The sequence below is a fragment of the Fusarium poae genome, chromosome 1 (assembly GCF_019609905.1).
Source record: "Fusarium poae strain DAOMC 252244 chromosome 1, whole genome shotgun sequence".
Taxonomy (NCBI): domain Eukaryota; kingdom Fungi; phylum Ascomycota; class Sordariomycetes; order Hypocreales; family Nectriaceae; genus Fusarium; species Fusarium poae.
Window position 1 is genome coordinate 6,266,275 of NC_058399.1, and position 19,930 is coordinate 6,286,204.

The 19,930-nt window shown below is 49.8% G+C and overlaps 4 protein-coding genes across 4 annotated transcripts; 1 reads left to right on the forward strand and 3 right to left on the reverse strand.

Annotated features, from left to right (window-relative positions):
• Positions 1 to 41: 41 nt before the first annotated feature.
• Positions 42 to 491, reverse strand: FPOAC1_002024 (uncharacterized protein; the record flags this gene model as incomplete). Its single annotated transcript, XM_044846611.1, has 3 exons — positions 42 to 280; positions 338 to 364; positions 428 to 491. 3 exons carry the CDS (start codon positions 489 to 491, stop codon positions 42 to 44), a joined length of 330 nt encoding a protein of 109 aa, XP_044712527.1.
• A 5,610-nt stretch (positions 492 to 6,101) lies between these two features.
• Positions 6,102 to 7,005, forward strand: FPOAC1_002025 (uncharacterized protein; the record flags this gene model as incomplete). The annotated part of the gene is made up of 3 exons (XM_044846612.1): positions 6,102 to 6,260; positions 6,884 to 6,929; positions 6,992 to 7,005. 3 exons carry the CDS (start codon positions 6,102 to 6,104, stop codon positions 7,003 to 7,005), a joined length of 219 nt encoding a protein of 72 aa, XP_044712528.1.
• A 1,959-nt stretch (positions 7,006 to 8,964) lies between these two features.
• Positions 8,965 to 10,086, reverse strand: FPOAC1_002026 (uncharacterized protein; the record flags this gene model as incomplete). The annotated part of the gene is made up of 1 exon (XM_044846613.1): positions 8,965 to 10,086. The coding sequence occupies one exon, from the start codon at positions 10,084 to 10,086 to the stop codon at positions 8,965 to 8,967; it is 1,122 nt and encodes a 373-aa protein (XP_044712529.1).
• A 5,056-nt stretch (positions 10,087 to 15,142) lies between these two features.
• Positions 15,143 to 19,872, reverse strand: FPOAC1_002027 (uncharacterized protein; the record flags this gene model as incomplete). Its single annotated transcript, XM_044846614.1, has 5 exons — positions 15,143 to 15,778; positions 15,832 to 16,441; positions 16,504 to 18,146; positions 18,252 to 18,459; positions 18,521 to 19,872. The coding sequence occupies 5 exons, from the start codon at positions 19,870 to 19,872 to the stop codon at positions 15,143 to 15,145; spliced, it is 4,449 nt and encodes a 1,482-aa protein (XP_044712530.1).
• Between the last annotated feature and the right edge of the window lie 58 nt (positions 19,873 to 19,930).

Below are 19,930 nucleotides of genomic sequence, written 5' to 3' on the forward strand. Positions count from 1 at the left end.
GGTCAGGTCTGGCCACTGAACAGTTAAAGTTTTCTATTATATCAACGGCTAAAGTTTATAAGAGGTGTAAGTTTGGCGTGAGTACTTCCGAACACAGCATGGGGGGTGTTGCCGGGAGATATATCAAATTTGCCCAGCGCTTGAGCGATAGGCTCGGGTTGGATGTTGGTTGAGATGACCGAGAGGCGTTTCATGGGTGAGGCTCGAAGCTCGACGGAATAAGCATAGTATGCGATGGGGTACGGTTGAGGCTGTCTCGACGGTACGACGGGATCTAGCTCTAGAGGACAAAGTCAGACTGCTGGTTTGGTCGAACCTGGAGAAGGCTATAACCAACTTGTCAGTGTCAGTGTCAGTGTCAAGCCTGTCAGTTCGGACAAAAGCGCCGGTGCAGAACCTTATTGTGCTTAGAGTTTGGGCAATTCACGAATTAAGGCTGAAAGAGGTCGAACGGCGTAAGAGTGGCGTCGACGACAGGAATGTTGCTCCATCGAGTGCTGGATCGAGTATCACTTCTAGGTCGGCAGCGGGTAGGCAGGAATGTGATTGTCACTAGTCTAGGAACCCATCAACGGGACGGGTAAGGCAGCAAAGTGTCTATCCCCTCAACGACGGCATGGCATGGCATGGCATGGCATGGCGCGGCATGGCAACTAGATTAGGTGCAGAGAGTGCTGTAGGTAGACTAGACCAGGGCATACCGTTTGTTGACCGATAGCCTAACAAAGTCTGTAGCTGTGCCTGGGCTGTAGAGGAATGTGTGGTTCTCTCTGTATTGTTTGCTGTATTTATCAAGATTTTGTTATTGTACGGCAGACATTGGAGTCTTGGTTTGGTTTCGTGTGCTGGGCAGTTGTGTTAGTAGGTAGCGATAACCACTGAGACATTACCGCAGCTAGAAATTGGACCAAGGCCCGATGGTTGAACTGGACGGGATTGGACTGAACATTTGGAGAATGTGCGTGAGATGATGATGCATACGTCAGACGGATTATTGAGTAACTGAACCGTTGGTGATCTCCTCATCCGTTCTCAGAGGGATCATCGGCCAACGTCAAGAAAGAAGGAATAAGGTTTCTTGATGCATATCCTGCCAATACAGTATTAGTTGGTGTGCAGTGTGATTGATGTGATGTGATGGATGTGACGAGATGACATGTCTTAGGGGGTGCCTCAGGGCATTTGGTGCAGTGAGATGACTAAGGCAGGACTAGCGCAGCTGCAACCGCAATGGACCGCAACTGCGACTGAACTGAACTGGTGGCGGATCGGGTGGCCCTGCACTTTCCTTCCTCGGGCACCCTTTCTGAACCCTCTCCGATCCCCCCGAGTCGATAAGCGAGAGCGCTGAAACCAGATCTCTGGGCCCGCCCGATCTTGCTGATGACTGGCTAGGAGGTACTGAAGGGTTCCATAGCAGCCCGTGAAGAAGCGCTGCCCTACCTATGACATTTGACATCCGCCTTCGTTTCGTTAGAGTCTTGCACCAGCCCGTCCCTCCAGTTCAACGTTTCGGGCACCCCTCTCTATTCTAGGTTAGAAAAGTCGGATAGAGAGTCAACCGTCGAGACTCTAGACAATTTGTGTAGGTTTATCTCTTTGTTTGCTGATTCTGTTTCTGTTTCAATTGGACCGTGTCATCTCCCTGCTCTCTATTTCCTCCCTGCCGTCCGTCCTCAACTCCATTTCCGAGGCGCCTACCTCTCTGCATGACTCCCGATTTACATGCCCGGCTGGTTCCCGTCTATCTTTGAGAGATAGCCCGCAATACCCGACACAGAGGGTCGGTTTTGCAGCACGGCACGTAGTCTACCCGTGCCGTTTAATCAACAGACCATGCCTATCCTGTAGCAGCAACAGCAAATAAACAAAAGTGAATTCGTCATAATGAGTGCCGGGCTTTGAGCGAAGAACTTACAGCGCAAGATCTTGATCGGCTATCTCTGGATGTAGGTAGGCAGGCCAATCTGGACGCTTCTAGTCGCAAAGGCGCTGATGAATTTGTCACCTTTGTCAATAGCAAAGAGGTAGGTATTCACTTTCCATAGTACCTGTTAGCTTCATAATGGAGGAGAAATTGGGTTAGAAACACCAACATAATCTACTGTTTTGGAAATAAACCACAGTAGTAGTTCCTATCAAAACGCTATGGTACTAGACCTAGGACATGACACCTGTTCTATCGCATCGAGTAATAATTGAACGATTCCCCACTGCGGCAGTCTATTTCCACGTGTGCTAGAGAAAAATACCTACTTAAGGAGATCGTGGTCGATCTAGAGCACTGCATCATTCGTAGTCTGTCAGATAGAGTTTACCCTTCGCCTAATGGCCATCATCAGCACCAAGAAAGGAAAGATGCAAGGAGAACAAAGAAATATGGAATGAGGGTCAAATACTATGTGTAAGAAATTTTGAACACGTAGAGTGCCGTGCGATGGGGATTTTCGCATGCAGTTGAATCTAGGTAGCTTGCCAGCACACGTTTTGTGCTGCGTACGATCGTTCAACATTGATAGGCGATGGAGAGATCGTAGACGATCTCTCCATCGCACCGAGAGGATCGCCATGACGCACCCAACCAACCAACCACAGTATTAAGGTTACGATGTCGCAATTGCAGCAACGGTCGATGGCAAAGATGAATCGTCGCAACTTCGGGGCAAGATGTGCGAGGGATCGTACATTACTCGGAAGGATCTGTACATGCATGCATCATGCAGTAGATTCCTTTTTTTCGTTGCACCAGGGAGATGAGATGAGATGAGGTGCAATGGAACCTACCCAAGACCCGGGTTGAGACCATTGCAACGGCCCTTGTTGATTATGCTCAGCATGTACAGTTCAGCTCAGTACAACAGCGGTAGCGGTAGCGACAGAGATTCTGAAGTTGGCCGTGGGCGGGTAGAGGAGTGAAAATTGGGGCAGCCGGGACAAGAACGGACAAGGAACACGACACAGACAGGTCTTGGAGAGGGTTCAGTTCTGACTCTTGACTCTTGAGTGAGGGCCAACGCCAGCGCCAGCGCCAGGTCAGGCTCAAGCTTAGGTAGGATCAAGGGTCAGGGTCAGGGGCCTCCCAGCAAAAATCATCTCTGATCCGCTAAAACAAAGCAAGTTAGAAAAAGCGGAGAGGGGAGTCGATATAGCCAACGGTGAGCGGGAGCGGTTGTGGAACCTCCTAGCCGGATCCATGACCAAATCGAGCCAAGATATTTGGCATCATGGGTCATTGTCATTGATGAGCAGAGCAGAGCAGAGCATCCCATCAGTGGCTGACTCGATGTCAGTCAAATAGCGGCACGCCCTAAGCCTCAAGCAGTGGTCGATGTGTCGATAGCCTCAACCGTTTTTGATGAAGCCCGAAGCGTCAAGGGGAAGAAAAGTCAATTTCCAAGGTTATTGTACAATTCTGAGTCGCGCAAACGGCGAACTGAAGTGTGCTAAAGGTGAGCCTGGCCGATCAAAGGAATGGTTCTGGCCAGGTACAGACGGTAACGGTACAGGACCGACAGATCAATCCGCACTCTGTACTCTGTACTCTGTGATTTGTGTTATGCTTGATGAACCCTTGCTTTGTTTCTGACACCTGGCTGGATACATAATATGGAAACAATGGACCCCCCATAGCCCCCGATCGACAACGGTCTGATCGCCCATCTACAGCAAAGCCACTCCGCTCCGAACAACAGTGCCAAAGCGTGCATGTCTCAGTGACAGGAGACCAGAACGGTGGAAGCACCAGGGAAGAAGGAAATGCATCAGCTTGACAGGGTTAAGGCCCAAGACAAGGGCAAGGATAAGGATAAGGACAGGGACCCAGATGGTAATCAAGGAAGATCATTCTCTTGACAAGGTCAAGGTACTAGGGTTCAGTATGATTGGCGATGGTCCACTTGATGGCAGATCAGAGTCATACAAGCCAATCATTGTCCAACCATCCCCAGGACCGAAGCGCAACGGGCGCCCGAAATTCTTCGGGACATGGCCCAAGCTCCTTCCGAGCACAAGAGAAACATTCACGAACACAACACACGGAGCTACACCACAAGTATAGGTATCGTGACGTGACGTGACACACTCGAGCTCGAGCACCCCTGGCGATCACTAATCGCAAAGAAGAAGAAGAAGAAGAAGAAAAAAGAAACCGTTGAGACTGCCGTTGTAAATCCCGATAATACGTACCTACCTCCTTGACCATACTTATATATATGGATCACCTAGCCCTGTCTCAGATGATATCCAGTCATGGGTATTATTGATTATTCTACCTTGATCCGAAAATTGAACTGAACTGAACTGAATTGCAATCACTCCACACCAAGGTACATATGAATCATGGGAATGAATCTTTGTTGTTAGTTAGGGGTGTGCAAAGACGATCTGTCTAGCCCAGGATAAACTCATTTTTTAATTAGGCGGTCGAAGATCGCAATCCATCCAAGCTCAACCAGGATGAAGGTATTCTGAAAAAAAATTCCATGTTGCTGAGGCATGCAGTTTCTAAAAGAGGGTCGGATGGATTGTCATTGATTTACCTACTACATCACCTACCAGGGGCTGAGCCAGCCAAGTAGACTCATACTTCAGTCGGGATACAACGGCGGTTAAGTAAAGCATGATTAATACCAGTCAGTACACTACATGAGGTAGGTAGGTGGTATTGCTACACGTTACACATTCACAGGCTGTTAGGTCGTTTCGTATTTTACCTAGATTGCGAGAGATACTGCAGGTGAGGTAACATTCTGCTCTGTTGTCCGTCCGGCAATATTAACTTAAAGTTATCGCAGGTATGTACATACCTACGAGGTATGTTGTGGCATGAATATCTTTTTTTCCCCTTTCTTTCCTTTTTTACTTTTCCTTTTGTAAACCCATGGATCTTCTTCAAACCCAAAATTCAGGTCAAGCTAGAATACAAGGTGAAGGAGTTTCTGCTGTTCATGCGTTTCGTAATCGTCATCGACAGAATGTAACGTCCTGGTTTCATGTGAGCCACCCCGAATGTCGTCGGCGGTCCGCTAAGAACCCTGCCTCCAACTCTCAGCTGGCTGGGTTATGTATGGAAACGGGCAGCCCGCCTCATCGGTGACACTACTACCCTGTACCGTAACATCGTAAACTGTTACCTTAGTAGTCCAGATTGCTGTACACCCACCCGAATAGTCGGGGCAGGGTCCCCTGGGACGGTACTTAGGGTCCCATAGTTTATTTGCTTCCTTGGGTAAATGTGTTGCATGCAAATATAGAGGAACCCTGTGGCATGGATGAAAGTTGCTTTTTATCTGACGCTGGGGCTGCGTTGGGTTTCGTCTTTTTCTTTTCCTTTCTTTTCTTCTCTTTTCCTTCTTATTATCGGTAATGGCGACTCCGATGGTGAGGCTGGAACTATTGACCCAAGGTTGGTATCCATGGTAATTTTGAATAACAACGACCTTGTCCGGTAATTACTAGAATATGTCAGCTTGCTCTCATGTCCAATCAATCAATGGTGTTGGTATATCCCGAGCCAGGGTGTAGTTCAGCCAGCTGGGTACAACGACAACGACAACAACAACACCACCTCCTTCATAGGTGCCTAGGTAGTGCCTAGGTTCATTCTGCCCCTCCCGATGGCCGTTGGGGCTACTGTACGGCAGCGACGTTGGTTGACAGACAACCGCGTTACCCATGGATGAAGGCGGTTTCACACATACTGTACCATGGTCATGGAACCACTGCCTCCTGGTCAACTTAGTAGTAGTTCATCTTGGGTTGTGTAATCATGGTGCGACCAATGTTTCTATTTTCTGATCTGATCTGATCTGAAGATGCGGCAAAACAGTCGGAGAGGCTGCAGACCGCGACACCAGATAATTGTGTCATGTAACACCCAGGATAGGTGCTTACTGACTGCTCAATGCCGATAAAGATCTTCCTCCTCCGAAGCCGTTCGGACTGTTGTCCTCAGGCACGTCATACTGGAGTCGGAGGGAGATTGAGATTGGGAGATCTTTCCCCATGGTAATCGCATCAAACCCCTATAGTCGTCTTTTGTGAGATGCGCATATATGACAAAGACATGGATTCCTGCATCGTCGGGTCCAATTCCCTTCCGAATGATTGGTTCAAGGGCCCGGAAAATTTGCTACGAAGCTTGCATGTGTCGGCCGCTGCCACGACCCTTGCCTGCTCCTCCTGCTCGCCTGCGTGCGGGATCGACACCAAGGCCATGGGCAACGAGAAAGACCAAGATTGGCTCCCGTCCAAGTGGACATGTATGTACATATTCGAGTGCCGACTGACATCAGCTGGGCCCCAGAGTAACGGTAAAGGTGAAGAACACTGTCCAATACATCAATCAGTTAGATTGCGATTTACCCAGACATTATTAGTCTAGTGAATTGTCCAATTGATTGTATTCGTTTTTTCCCCTCTCTTTGCAGACATCAATCAGTCCACAAAAACCCCATCTATTTTGTGTCAAGTGAGACTCACGATCCCAGCCCAACCCGACTGCGTGGGTAATCAAAGTGATGTGCAGTCCCATCCATTTAGGCTGGATGTGACGTGACAGGTGACGGACGAGGGACATACGGTTAAGATTGCGAACAAGGCTCAACTCACGGTTGCTATTGTCGCGTGGACCAGCGTGGACCTGGATCTCCCCCTGGGCCCTGCCCTGCCCTGTCTATGTACCAGACCAGGTCGTTTCGTTGTCTGTTGTTGACCTGATTAGACATGATCTGATCTGACCTGACCAGACCAGGTCTTGGCCTGCCTTGAACTTGAGTCAGGCAGCCAAGACGAGAAGGAGGACAAGGGGGTTTGAGCGCGCCTACATAAAATAAGCAAAAAACAAACTAATCCATGTCTGAGTCGAAACAAAAATGGTCATTAGGCTGATGGAGAAGAGAAAAAGTCCGAAGAGCCAGTAAGATGGCGAGGTAAGCTTCACTATTCTATTAGCCTGCCGTGCGGGAATAACAACTGATATGTCCCATCACAGTGACTCTTTTCTAGGTATGCATCACTACGTAAGGGCTGGCCGGTAATAAGAAACAACAAAAATGACGGCAAGTAGGTAGACTAGAAAAAGGGAGAAGAAGAAGGACGGGACATGTCAGACACAAGACAAGACAAGACAAGACAAATACGTATTTGTTCACTACAGCACACGGCCCGGGGCTGTTGGCGGCTCCCCGATCTCTCCACCAATACCCATCATCAATAGACCCTCCTCCAGATACCCGTGTTCTTGGGCACCGAGAAAGAAAGGAAAAAGGGAAAAAGCGTTGCGCGTTGACAGAAAACAATCACACCCACGGCACACGGTGCAACCTTGTCTTGGTCAAACTTCCCGGTTGGGTTATGCTGTGTTGCCAACTCTGGACTAGTCATCTCGCAAGCTCCCTAGACCAAAGCATGAGCATGGTCCCTTGATTCGGGACACCGTCGAGCCGGTTCTCTAGTCTGGTTTGCAATCAGATGCCTCCATCAATCATCGATCAGCATTGGTCGACCTGACGGTTTGAATCAGGTAAAGTACCTACGTCGTGTCCATGCATGGCAGGTAGACCAGACCAGGTCAAGGTGCAAGGTGCAAGGTGCAAGCCAGGCTAAGGCTAAGGCTATGGATAGCTGGTTAGTGGATCGACGGATCGATACCAGTATTTCAGGAATAAGAAACAGAATCAAAGCGCCATCCCCGAAGGAAGGGTTCCCTATTGGGTCTGAGTCGCCCGGGCGCCAGCCAAACGGTGTTGGCATTGCGCTATCCTATGCTATCGGGATGGATGCTCCTCTCTGTCTCTCTCTCTCTCTCTCTCTCTCTCTCTCTCTCTCATTGTAACAGCCAAAACAAAAACAAGATTCAACGACGAGCTCAGAGGACAGGACATGCAGTGGGGAATAAGACACCCACCTTTATGTGTCCGGAGCTGAAATGAGCTGAGCTGAGCTGTGTCATGCTGCGTTGCGTTGCGTTGCGTGTTGCGTTGCGCCGAATTTAGCTTGGCCCGGCTCAGGCTAGGCTTCAAAAAGATGCGTTCAGCCATTGTTGACAGTGGACCAGGGGGGGGGCCAAATCGAGATTTTGCATTTGGATCTTGGTATCCGTAGGGAGCAAAAAGAACTCACGACAACCTTGGTAGTTAGTTATGCAGTCACTCAACCCCCCTCCCTATCTAGGTACCCAATTCCATCCCCCCACAGAATAGATCACCGTAGATCTCCTGTGCCGTCTCTCTAGGCCTAGCGCAGTCGCTCTCCCTCTACTGTAATCAGTGCATGCTACCAAAATAGAGATACATACAGATTTCAGACCGGATATGATAACAATCTTCTGTTTCTGTCGCCCAGTCATGTTGCTGGGGCTCTTGTTGGACAATGCTTCCATGCCAACCTAACTCTATTTCACATGTTTCAGTACAAACTCTGCTATCGTCTGCCTTGTAAATTCGTGTCAATGCGTTGCCACATTCCAGTGTTACTTCCGCCCATCTGCTGCTTGTGCCTGTCAGGCATTCCCGTTGGATTGTGCGTTCGTCAAGGCTTCTGGACAATGCGTTCATTGCACGGTCGTACCCGAACGCGTAGCAAGTTCGACACAAAAAGGCCGTCCGTTCGTTGTACCTTGTACCATGAGCCTCACTGACGGACGGGAGACATCGATTACTCGACGACACGTCTCAATCACAATAATAGCAAAGAAAATCATGGGTCAAAATTGAGTTGAGTTCATTAAATATATTGTTTGTGTTAAAAGCACTAAAAACATTTGGCCAAGCCCTGCCCTGCCTTGTGGCTTTGCACGCTGTTGCAAAGACAGGTGGCCATGATCGCACCCAACTCCGTACCGATCCCTTAAAACGCCTGGTATCTTTCCATTGTCAAAATCAAATGTCTTGTATGCCCGCCAATGTTTGCTCTCCACATAGCTCGGCACAAGTTGAAATCGTCGAGCTTGTTTGGATTAAACAATTAATCTAAGAGGGAATGCAGACGCATGCGAGAGTCCTGTTTTGAGCGAGGCTGTGCTTGGGACTGAGGAGAGTCCTGTTCTGAGCGAGGCTGTGCTTGGGACTGAGGATAGGCCTGTTCTGAGCGAGGTTGTTCTTGGGACTGAGGATAGGCCTGTTCTGAGCGAGGTTGTTCTTGGGACTGAGGATAGGCCTGTTCTGAGCGAGGTTGTTCTTGGGACTGAGGATAGGCCTGTTCTGAGCGAGGCTGTGCTTGGAACTGAGGGTAGGACTGCTGCTGTACGGGCGAGCTCGGTGCAGTAGGCAACTGTCTTTGTCCTGGGATACCGTGTGGTGAAGGATATGCCGGCTTGTACTCTCCCCGTTCTGTAGGTGGTCTTTCTCCGTAGTACGGGAATGCCTGTCTGTACTCTCCTCGTTCTGTACGTGGTCTATCCTCGTAGGAAGCCAGAGGGGCAGCGTTGATACTAGGGAGCCTAGGATCACCATGGCTAGAGTAGTGACCCCGGAGTGGCGGCAACTCGACAGCCCTGGACAGAGAAGCAGGACGGTAAGCTGGTGATGTGGTGTAGTTAGATCCAGTTTCGGATTCGGCACCATCAGAGGAACAAGGTGAAGGAAGAGGAGCTTCGATCCAAGATCCACCAGTGTGGCGCATCATAGGCCCTTGCATGGGCGATAGCTGGGCTCCCGGGATATGGTGACTCGGTGTTGTCGAGATAGATAGTCCATGTCGGTTTGCAGAATAGTAGTCTTCATTGCCGTGGGTGGCACGGCGACGATCTGATCGAATCCTTCTGTTTTGACTTCCATTCCACCAATTCTTGACAGCATTGTCACTTCGTCCATGGAGGCGGCGGGCAATCTCGGCCCAGCGTTTTCCAATTTGTCTTACAAGTTCTTCAATCAAACGGCCCTCATCGGGTGTGATAGGCTCGTGGTTGAGAGTTGGCTTTAAGTTTTGATGGTAACGCTCGCGGCATTGCTTTGGTGATCGAGAACCCAGGGTCTGAGCAATGCGAACCCAGTTGAGAGGGCCAATCTCATGGACAAGGGACATCAGGCAGTGATCTTCTTGCTGGGACCAAGGTCCTCTTCTGTGAGGGGGAGCATTCGAATTCATGTTGACTGTGGGCGAGTGAGTGAAGACGAAGAGTCTGGGGTGCTGGTAGAGGCTGTTTGGGAGACGGTGGCCAATTTAAATAGGACGACGAGCGGACGAAATACTAAGATTTGTACGCTGGTTGTTTTGTGTTTTGATTAAGATTAGAGTTAAAGCTTGTTGTTGATTGTGAATGAGTAAGAGTGTAGAGTGCAAAAGTATGATGGAATAGATAGAGTTGAGTTGAGTTGAGTTGAGATGAGGCTCAGGGGAAGAGATCTTGATTCAGAAGGAGGGAGGTAGGGTGATAAAATATCCATGAGAAGAGGAAGGATGATGGATCGATGGATGAATTGGGATAGATAGATGGGGCGGAAGGAAAGTATGAATATGGGGAAAAGTAAAGTCGTGACACCGGGCGTGAGGTGAAGAGAACAGAAGAGAAAGAGAGGAACAGGACGAGGTAGGGGGGGGTGTAGTGGGGAAAGGAAGGAGTGGCCGACCGAGCTTCTGGCTTCTGGCTTCTGGTAGCTTTTTTGACTTTCTGGCACCCCGGTCAACAAAAGTTTCTTGATCTGCCACCAGGATGCCTCTTCTTCCTCTTTACGGGTGCCGCTGTCGAGTTTACTGCATTGCATTGCACTGAAGTGACCTGAAATGAACTGAACCTGAACTGGTTTGCACTAGGCACGCTGCATAGTGGCGCTCTTTACCAGGGGGGGCGTGAATCTGGGTTTATGTCAAATCAATCGAGGTGTGTGGAAAGGTGTGGTGGTAAGGGTGTGCAAATGTTATGTATGGGGCGCGGTAGATCTCCACAGGGTGTAAAGATTGGAAAAACCTATCGATGGGCTTGAACTACCCGAACCCGGTCACCTAGTACGTACCAGTGGATGCTTTAACCTTCAGTGGAGGGGTGAACCCTACCATCACTCAACGACAAGGTCTCACATCGAGACGGGATTGGCCAAGTGCCTCGACCCGGTGTTGTCAAAGCGATATGGAAGGTAAATGAATGAATGACTGACTGACTGTTGTTGTTGCTGCTGGCTGTCACTTCCACAGTAGATACCAACTGATGTTATTACTGTTAACTGTTTCTATCAATGTCGCTGTGGCTATCTATTACTGTTGTAATTGGTGGTTCAACGTTGACCGGATGCGATGAATACCCTCTTCTTTTTCCTGTGCGGATACCCGTCTCGAACCGTACCTGCCTAGTACCTGTTGGTAGTAATCGTTTGGCCTCGTCCCTACTAAGGTTCCTCGACCTGGGCTCGACTCGATTCTACTCGGCTCGACTCTACTCGGCTCGACTCTACTCTATTCGGCTCAATTATAGACCCTGCCGCTATCAATATCCAACAAAACCTTGCATCTTTACGGGTTCCATCGCGTCGCAACACATTGCGTGGAATGCCAACAAACCCCAGAGCTGCCCTCTGATCTTGTACGGATATTCCTAAGTACTGGGTTTCCATACAAACTCGCACAGCTATTATGTGCGCGTGAACGGTCTTTAGCCGGCAGTATTGACTCACGTGCGACGAGCAGTCCCGTCAGTCGGCATAACAACATACTTAACTTTGGCCTCCCTTTAAGAGGCTTTGCTATGCACCCAACAACCAGTCGTAGAAGCAAACTCAATATCTAAGCAGGTGAGCGACAATGGGTTGCCAACGTAATTACATGCTGTTGAGTGTACCATGTATGGCTGACAGGCCAGGCACGTTAAGCTTCACAATTGCTGTTGGCCCTGCCATCCTCTTCTCTCCTCATCGTCCAACGCAACCGGTAATAAGCAAGCCTCTTCTCCTATTGATGGAAGGAACATGGTGACGGGTATAGCGTAGCCGGTATTAACTGGTCAACCGACTTCATCGTCAAAGTGGCAGTTCACATAAACATAGCAATGGCTGTCAGTCATCGGCCTAACTCTCCCGGACATTGCCGTCAAGTCAAGCCAAGCCACTGAAAACAGTCTTCCAATTCCAACCTCTGCTTTCCTGATGCCTAGAACTATCTGTCGCATTAGGAAAGTATCTTGTCCAACAAACTTCCATGGTTGCGGGGTCCATCTGCTGATTTTCGACCTTGTTGGTTTGCTCTGCCTCCTTCTATTTTGCATTATTGAACTTGCTCAACAAGCATTTATCACTATCACTATCAAACCCTCGGCCTTTTTACTTTGTAATGGCCGGGAAACAATGGCAAGACCCGTTTCTTTCCCCATACCTCTATGTATGTCAGATTTCCTGCCTACATTTGCGCCACTGCTTTACGTCGGTGGACGCACTCAAGCGCCTATTCACACGATACATCACAAAACAAACCTCTTCTACCATCTTCAGGCTGGATAAAGCCGGTAAGAACTTTTGTCGCTACAGCTGTGCTTGTAGCGCTTGATACAGACTTGGCGTGCAAGACTCGGCATGACATTGCATTGCTCATACACTGGACCTGTTTCTAACCACCACCCGCACGCACGCACGCATGCACGCAAACAAATGCTCTCCGATCTTCAGTTTGTATGGAGCTATAATTGGTGAGTAGTGTTACGGATAGTTCTGAGTATATGGATTGCACGGAGCACACAACAATTAAAGTGACTGTTAGTTAGCTGATCAAACTGAGTCGTTTCGTTTCAACGCCAATGACCCACGCTACCATGGTTCCAGGCCTCACCGTCGCCATCGCTGCCAGCGCGTGTGCTGTGGACCTTTTCAGTCTGCGCATAGACACTCTAGCGGAGAGGATGGAACGGTCAGGACAAGGGTCAAAGGTAGGGCGATCATCGACAACGGGTGGCTGCTGTCTTGAGCCACCTGCTTGGGATCTTCGGGCTTCAAGAACGCTACGCTACGGCACTCACTGCTCACTCTGCTTCAACAAGCATGGGCTGCCATACAGTCAATACGTTCAACTTGGGTTGCGGCAACTTGGACGTCCCGGCTGATCGGTGGAGTTCACTGTAACGCTTCTGCCATATACTACCACGTCGGAACTCTTGACAGAGCACTCCCGACGTTGTTCGGCTTGGCTCAGGGAGTTGGCGATGAGGATGACGGTGCGCCCGTGCTTTTCTGTCCAAGTTGAGGCAGATGCATTCATTTATATGCAAATCGGCAGCAGGTAAGTACATGGACGAATGGCTTGCTTGACCCTCACTTTCGTTTGATTGAGGACGGACAGGACAGCGCATGAGCTACTTGCTCCCAAGCATAAATATATCTAAGGGTATCCCTACTTGTGCTAATCCCTGGTAACGGTGACCTTCCAATACCTGACTCGTCTGATCACCCACCGTTGCACTGTCATGGCAAAATAAGATTGCTGCCATCCCCATCCATCTAGACGATCTGAGGGCGAATGTCGTATTCCGTCTAATTGTAAATCCAAAAAGCCAGAACCCTGAGACCCTATCGCTTCATACCCTTTCGTCCCCCCTAAATCACTAACGTTATAGCCCGCCCCGTCAAGTCTCTCGAGATGCGGAGAATAACAACATGGCCATGGCCAGGCTTAGAGGAGCAAGACAAGGGTCATGGCTTAGTAGGGAACCACTACGACAGAACGAAACGAAACAAAACAAAAACGGGCGCGGCTAGGCTCGAACTGGGTAGGCCCTGCAAGTCGACAAGGCAAGATTGACAATTGGCGTCCGTTGAGCTCGGATCAGCCCACGCATTCGGGATCACAGCGCAGAACGCTCAGGCATAAGGGAGGACACCAACTCCATATCTCAACCAACTGAATCCTTTCGTCGGTGTTGAGTGACGACATCTGACTCGCTCCCCCGGTCGTGTATTTGGGTTGACTGCTGTGAATAGGGGAGGGCCACTTGTGCTGTGTTTCCAGATGGTGGTCTCTATTCCCACAATCATTGGGGTGGTTTCTCTTGGATGTTGATCATTTCAGAGTGTTTCTGTCGCCATAAGGCCTCTCTGTACCTTTCATACCTCATGACCTTTATGATTCTGGGAACTACTATTATCTACTGCTTCATCCTACTCGACCCAGGGGATAGATTACTGGTGGGCAGGGCAGATGACGATATTGGCAATAGTCCCTCCCCGCTCAGACGTTGATGGAGCCCCTAATTCTACCTATGAACCTCGGCCACTAAACACCAAACATGGGAGGGAAAAAAAACGTTGTGGCGTCGGCCTCCATTTGAATACCAAGCCCTTTTGGGATTACGCCAAGAGAGACGGACAACGGCTTTCAGCTCAGCTCAGCTGGCTTCTCAGTTGACATTTCGCTTGTCCAATAGCACGCCTTATTCCCCTGTCGTGTTGCACAGTTTCTTCGCTAGGTACCCTGATTCAGCTCGGATGTGGTCACATCATTTTCCTTTTACAGCTTCTCCTCTTCTCTGACCCGGCTGTTTCTGTAACCTCCACTACCGAATGTGTCGAGTCGAGTCGAGTCGAGTCGAGGGGCCACTCACCCTATACCTTTGGTACTTACCTGAAACTTCCACCACTAAATTCTGATGATTGATTCGGTTCTTGCTTGACCTTTCGTTTGATATGTTTTGCGAAATACACCTCAAGTTCGGTGATACCGCTCCTTGTGTACGAGCGTGACTACAAAACACTTACGTCTTACCTGGCTGTTTTAGTTAGTGGTTTGATAGTATGGATGGATACACAAAGCTGCAGTCGACACAAGAACCCCAACATATGCAGGCATTATCAGTTGCAAGCGGCAGGGTAGTTATGCTTTTGCTCACCCAGACTTCTGGGTCGTCCCAAATAAAGTGGATTAGTCGGCAACAACCTTGGTGGCTGTTCGCTTTCATAACCGGGCAACGCAACGGGACTCAGATACACACAGAACCGATTCCTCAGTTTGCCGCGAGCCACAACGCCCAACTGCATCTTCAACTCTTAAATATGAAAACATGCTCCAAACGCCATTCCTAGCCAGGCCCATCATGGCATGCCGTGGCTTACCCATGCAGCTCCCTGCTTGTTTAAAACGCCCGAACGGCTGCTTGCCAGGTCCCTCGACCTGACGACCACACTTCCCATGCCCGTTGTCGAGTAAAATCCAGATCGTTGGTCGCCCTTGTTCATAGGTGAATATCACCACCTTCGCCAGAGACCCATCGCCGCCATGCTTCCTCGTACGCCGTCTCGACATCGTCAACCCATCTTCTTGTGTTAAATAGCCCGCAATGCCACTTGCTTTCCCACAACAACTTACGTATCTCGGCTAGACGACCCTCTCCCTGACCATAGCCACTCGCTGACATTGTGTAATTGAGCTGGCTGGCAAGTTTGACCGCACGCTGCTCATATTCTTCTTCGCCCCCGGCAATCAGTTCGTCTGCAGCCTGTCGACCTTCGTCCGATTTTGGCAGGGCACCCTTGAGAATTGACGCCGCCATTCGAGAGCACATCTTGTAAGGATAACGAGGAAGTGTAAGTAGAGGCGTGCTTGACCAAAGAACATCTGCCGCCGTTGTATGAGCATTGCATTCTGGGGTGTCGAGAAATAAATCGCATACTCGAGCCCTTGAAATGTGCTGACTTTTTGGCGCAACGTCAGTAAACATCAAGCGACTGGCGACTTCCTCTCCGGCCCATTCCTTTGCTGTCCGGCGTAGGTTGGCTTCTCCTAGTTCGGGAAATCGAAGAAGCCATATCACCGCCTTTGGAACCTGCGCTAGAATTCGTAGCCATGTCCTGAATGTAGTAGGTTCGATCTTGACGAGTTAGTAATATGTTAAAGGAACGCGTTGGGCTATCGATAACCTACCTTGTACAACTGATTGAAGTTGCCCATGATTATAGTGTCATTGGCCAGGGCAGGGAAGATTTCTTTTCGCATCTTCCAGCGACGTTGCTGCTCCTGTTCCCAAGTGATCAACCGTTCACCCTCGTCACAAGACTGGGCATGGTCGCAACAGAAGAACGTATCTCGACAGAAAATGATGTTCTCGGAGTACATCCAATCCTCGCCTTCACCCTCTGTCTCATCTTCAAACACGTCGGTGACCTTGGAGTTCCCACGCCAGGGTCGTAGCGTCTCGGGAGGAATGGCTGTGCTATCTGCTAATATGTAGTCGCACCATTCAGCACCTAGTGTACCCGCAAATCCCATGAATGACATTTGAACTGGCGCAGGTCGTGCGGCAAAGACCTCGTTGCGAGCTCCTCGTGTATAGCCGTTGAGATTTACAAGGATGTGAATCTCATCGCTAATGATTTGTTCGACTAGTTTGTCTGCAGGCCAGCTGCTGGCGTCACGAAAGACAGGAGCTTCGCGTTCGATCTGCTGTCGATGAATAGACCGATCGCTCGTCGTCGTAGCATAGCAAAATGCGCGCACACGTCGAGGATCATGGAATCCAAATACTGATTGCATTCTAAAAATATTCAAACGCGATTAGTATCTCAGGATACATATGCAAATATTGGGGAACCTTACAGGTGAGCGAGAGGGTGATTATTAAAGTCTGATGACACATATCCTATGTTCAGATGAGGGTTTGGGGGAGGAGGCGGACGGTAGACCGTCGAAGGTAGCCATGGCAATCGCAGTGTCGAGCAGGAGATTCGGATTCCATTGCGCTGAGAAATGAGTCGTATGTCTTTCGCAGATAGGGGGCAAGTGAATGTGTGAAACGGCAGGACCGTAGGCGCTGAAGGTACTGCAAGGCCGTTGGGCAAACGGATGCGAGTGTACCGAGCGGGTTCTTGGTTAGGAGATATGTAACGATCACGATACCACTTCCATTGAGTTGCACGAGTCGCGCGCTCTACCAAGCGAACGATGCGCGCACCCTCCCACCGCTTGTTCCTCCAGTTTCTCAGGCCTTGCTGGATCTCGTGTGATTCACCCAGGCCGAGATCTTGGATCTGTTGCGCCAAAGTAGCGATGCGGTTATCATCGAGGATACCACGTCCCCAATGTGATGCCTCGCTCAACTGACGATTGATAGTGCGAACAACACGGCTTACGAGGCCATCTTCATGCCCAGTAGCTCGAGCATCGATAAGCTGGCCGTTGTCATCAACATGCCATCGATCGTATTTCCCAGCTTTGAGTATGACCCCACCTCGGCCCCTCCAGTCACAAACTGAATTGAGAGCGGTAGAGAGACCGCAAACAGCCTCAGCGAAGTCGGGATTTGAGTTGACTGCCCGTTTGTAGTACGAGATTGCATCATTAATGCGTCCCCTGTCCTTGACAGCGTTGGCGAGGTTAGTCAGGGCAATGTCGAAGGTCCCGTCGCATGACACTGCCTGTTCATACATTTGGATAGCGAGATCCAATTGACCAATGTCTTTGAGTAAGCTTCCCAGATTCGTGTGTAAATGAACGTGCTTGGGATCCAAACGTAAGCCGTAGTGATAATAGGCCAGAGCCAACGCCAGACCACTCCCTGGCACAATTCCAGGAATACCTGGATGGGGGGGAGCATCCAAATTTGGCCTTGGTGGGTTGGATGCGGCCTGTTGCACGCCAGCAAGGAGGATGCCGACATTATTGGCCGTAGAAGGACTTTCCTGAAGGGACAAAGACAGATAATAGAGAGCTAGGATATCTTCAACCCCCGAAGGGCGCCGCAGGATGTTTGGTGCACCTTGCCCAGTTGATAAGGAATCCTGGAATATCTTTGCCAGTGATAGTAGCGAATTACTTGTTGTCTGTACGGCCGCTCGCTTAGTTGAGCCTTCAGGCACATGCTGTAGTCCTGGCAGAGCTCCGTTGCCACCAAAAACCAGCTGTGCAGTGTGACGAGCACGCTCGGGGGGGAGTAGCAAGGGCCGCGTGCTGTAACCGACTTGCCCATTCGGTACTAAACTCTCGTTTGGTGATAGCGCTACCTGAGTCTGACGGACAAGATCCTGTATGCTAGTCATTCGACGACCAACACTGATCAACACGGCTTCCTCAAATGCTTCTGATGCCTTGTTGATTTCTTTAAGACTATATAGCATGGTCCCCTTTGCATGTATCAGAGCCAGTATGCGTCCATTCTCTTTTGCGGGCAGTGCATAACCACTTGATGCAAAGCCAGGAGTTTTCGCCAATTGGCCCTGAGGCCCATGTCGTTGATCTTGCACCTGTGTTGTATTAGCCATGTGGTGGCCGCCAACCGGAACAGTCTGCATGGGACTATTTCTAGAAGCTGGCTGGTCGGTACTGGCTTTTTGTTGCGAGCTACATACCGAAGATATTCTTAGAGCGCGCTGGATATGGTCGATAATATCAACAGCTTCCTTGCTGCGCTTCTTGTATAGCAGACCAACTAGGTGCTCAACGGCTTCTAGGTAACTGGGTTGCACCTCGACAGCTCGAATCCAATGTTTTTCGGCCTCATCTTGACGATTGAGACAATAAAGAGTGGCGGCTTTGTTCGTGATTGCCTCGACATCGCTGCGAAAGAGTTAGATTAATGAACAGCCACTTGACAGTTCACATAGGAGAAGAGGTTTACCTCGAGTCAAGGGCAAGGATTCTCGAGAACCATTCAAGTGCCTCTTGATATTGTTCCAGACCATAATACAGACACCCCCCCAACATCATTCCATCAATCCAACTCCAGCTGCTCTGTTCGCAGAGGTTACTGAGCAATTCCAACGTAGACTTGGCTGCGGTGAATGGAGTGGCGTTTCCCATGGGGAAGTAATTGTTTGAGGACCCATAGAAGCTATGTGCCGAATGTCTCCTGCTATATCCCTGATAGTGTTCATTTTCTTGGGACGGCCTGAAATGTGCAACCTCCTGCCCAAAAACTGCCTCTGAGACCCTTGAGGACGGTTTCGGGGGCTTGGGGTATACGAGAAGCCTTGGTGATGTATTATGCCCTGTCGCATTTTTGGTCGGATTTGGTTTTCGAATGGCTTGCGTGCATGCCAGAAGATCAATGTAAACCTTGTGAGCCTGCAATATCACTTTCTCTCTGAACCCTTGGGAGTTGCTTAAATGAGCAATTCCGGTATATAATTGAATGGGCATACCCAAGTCATTGCCGAGGTGGCCCTGGGGTTCTGCCCCAATGGCATGAGAAAAAGAAGATGGGCGTGAAATCCCTGGAACAGCCTGATGCTGGAACGGGCGAAGAGCTTGCTGTTGATCATGTCTGTGAATAACACCAGACTGGGCGTGGAAATTCCAAGGCATGTGGGTGGCTGGTTGACCAAAAGGCAACGATTCGTTCATGACGACTGGCGGCGGACAGAATGCCCTGACGTTGTACTCGTGAGCTCTTATCACTGGCTGGTAAAGATTTGGGAATCCAGGCGTTTCGGGCTGACCATATGGATTAAATTGCGGCTCAGCTTGATGGAAGGCATAATAGTTGCCAGGAAAGGCATCATGGTGTGGTACGGCATCGCCCGCATAAGCCCAGGTGGAGGACCTGGAACGGGCTTGCAGGTTATCTTCAAACACTTTGTTACCGGCTGAAGGTGAATGATGAGGGTCGATCTCAGTTGCGAAGCGAGGGTGGTGAGTCGACGGGCTGGTCAAAGGGAACGCTGTAGTAGTTGCCGAGCGAGGCTGAAATAGATGTTTTGCAGGCGGAGGACCATGCGAGAAGGGTGAAGGTGATCCATCGTAACCGGCATCGATGGTTCCGTTCGGAGTCTTTCGCCTGAGGTGATATTCTTGGCGTTGTGAGTAGAAACCAGAACCGAATGAGTTGTTGAGCCGCTGAGGTCGGGAGGTGCGAATCGCAAATGACTGCTGATACGGTGATGCGACATTATGGATATGGTGGTCACTGAATGAGGAGGCGTCGTTATTCGGAAATATGGTGGCATCGAAGTTGGACTGCGGCGGCGTCATCGCAAGATGGGGGGTTTGGAGGAGAGGCAACATGACAACGGGGTATATTGGCGAAGAA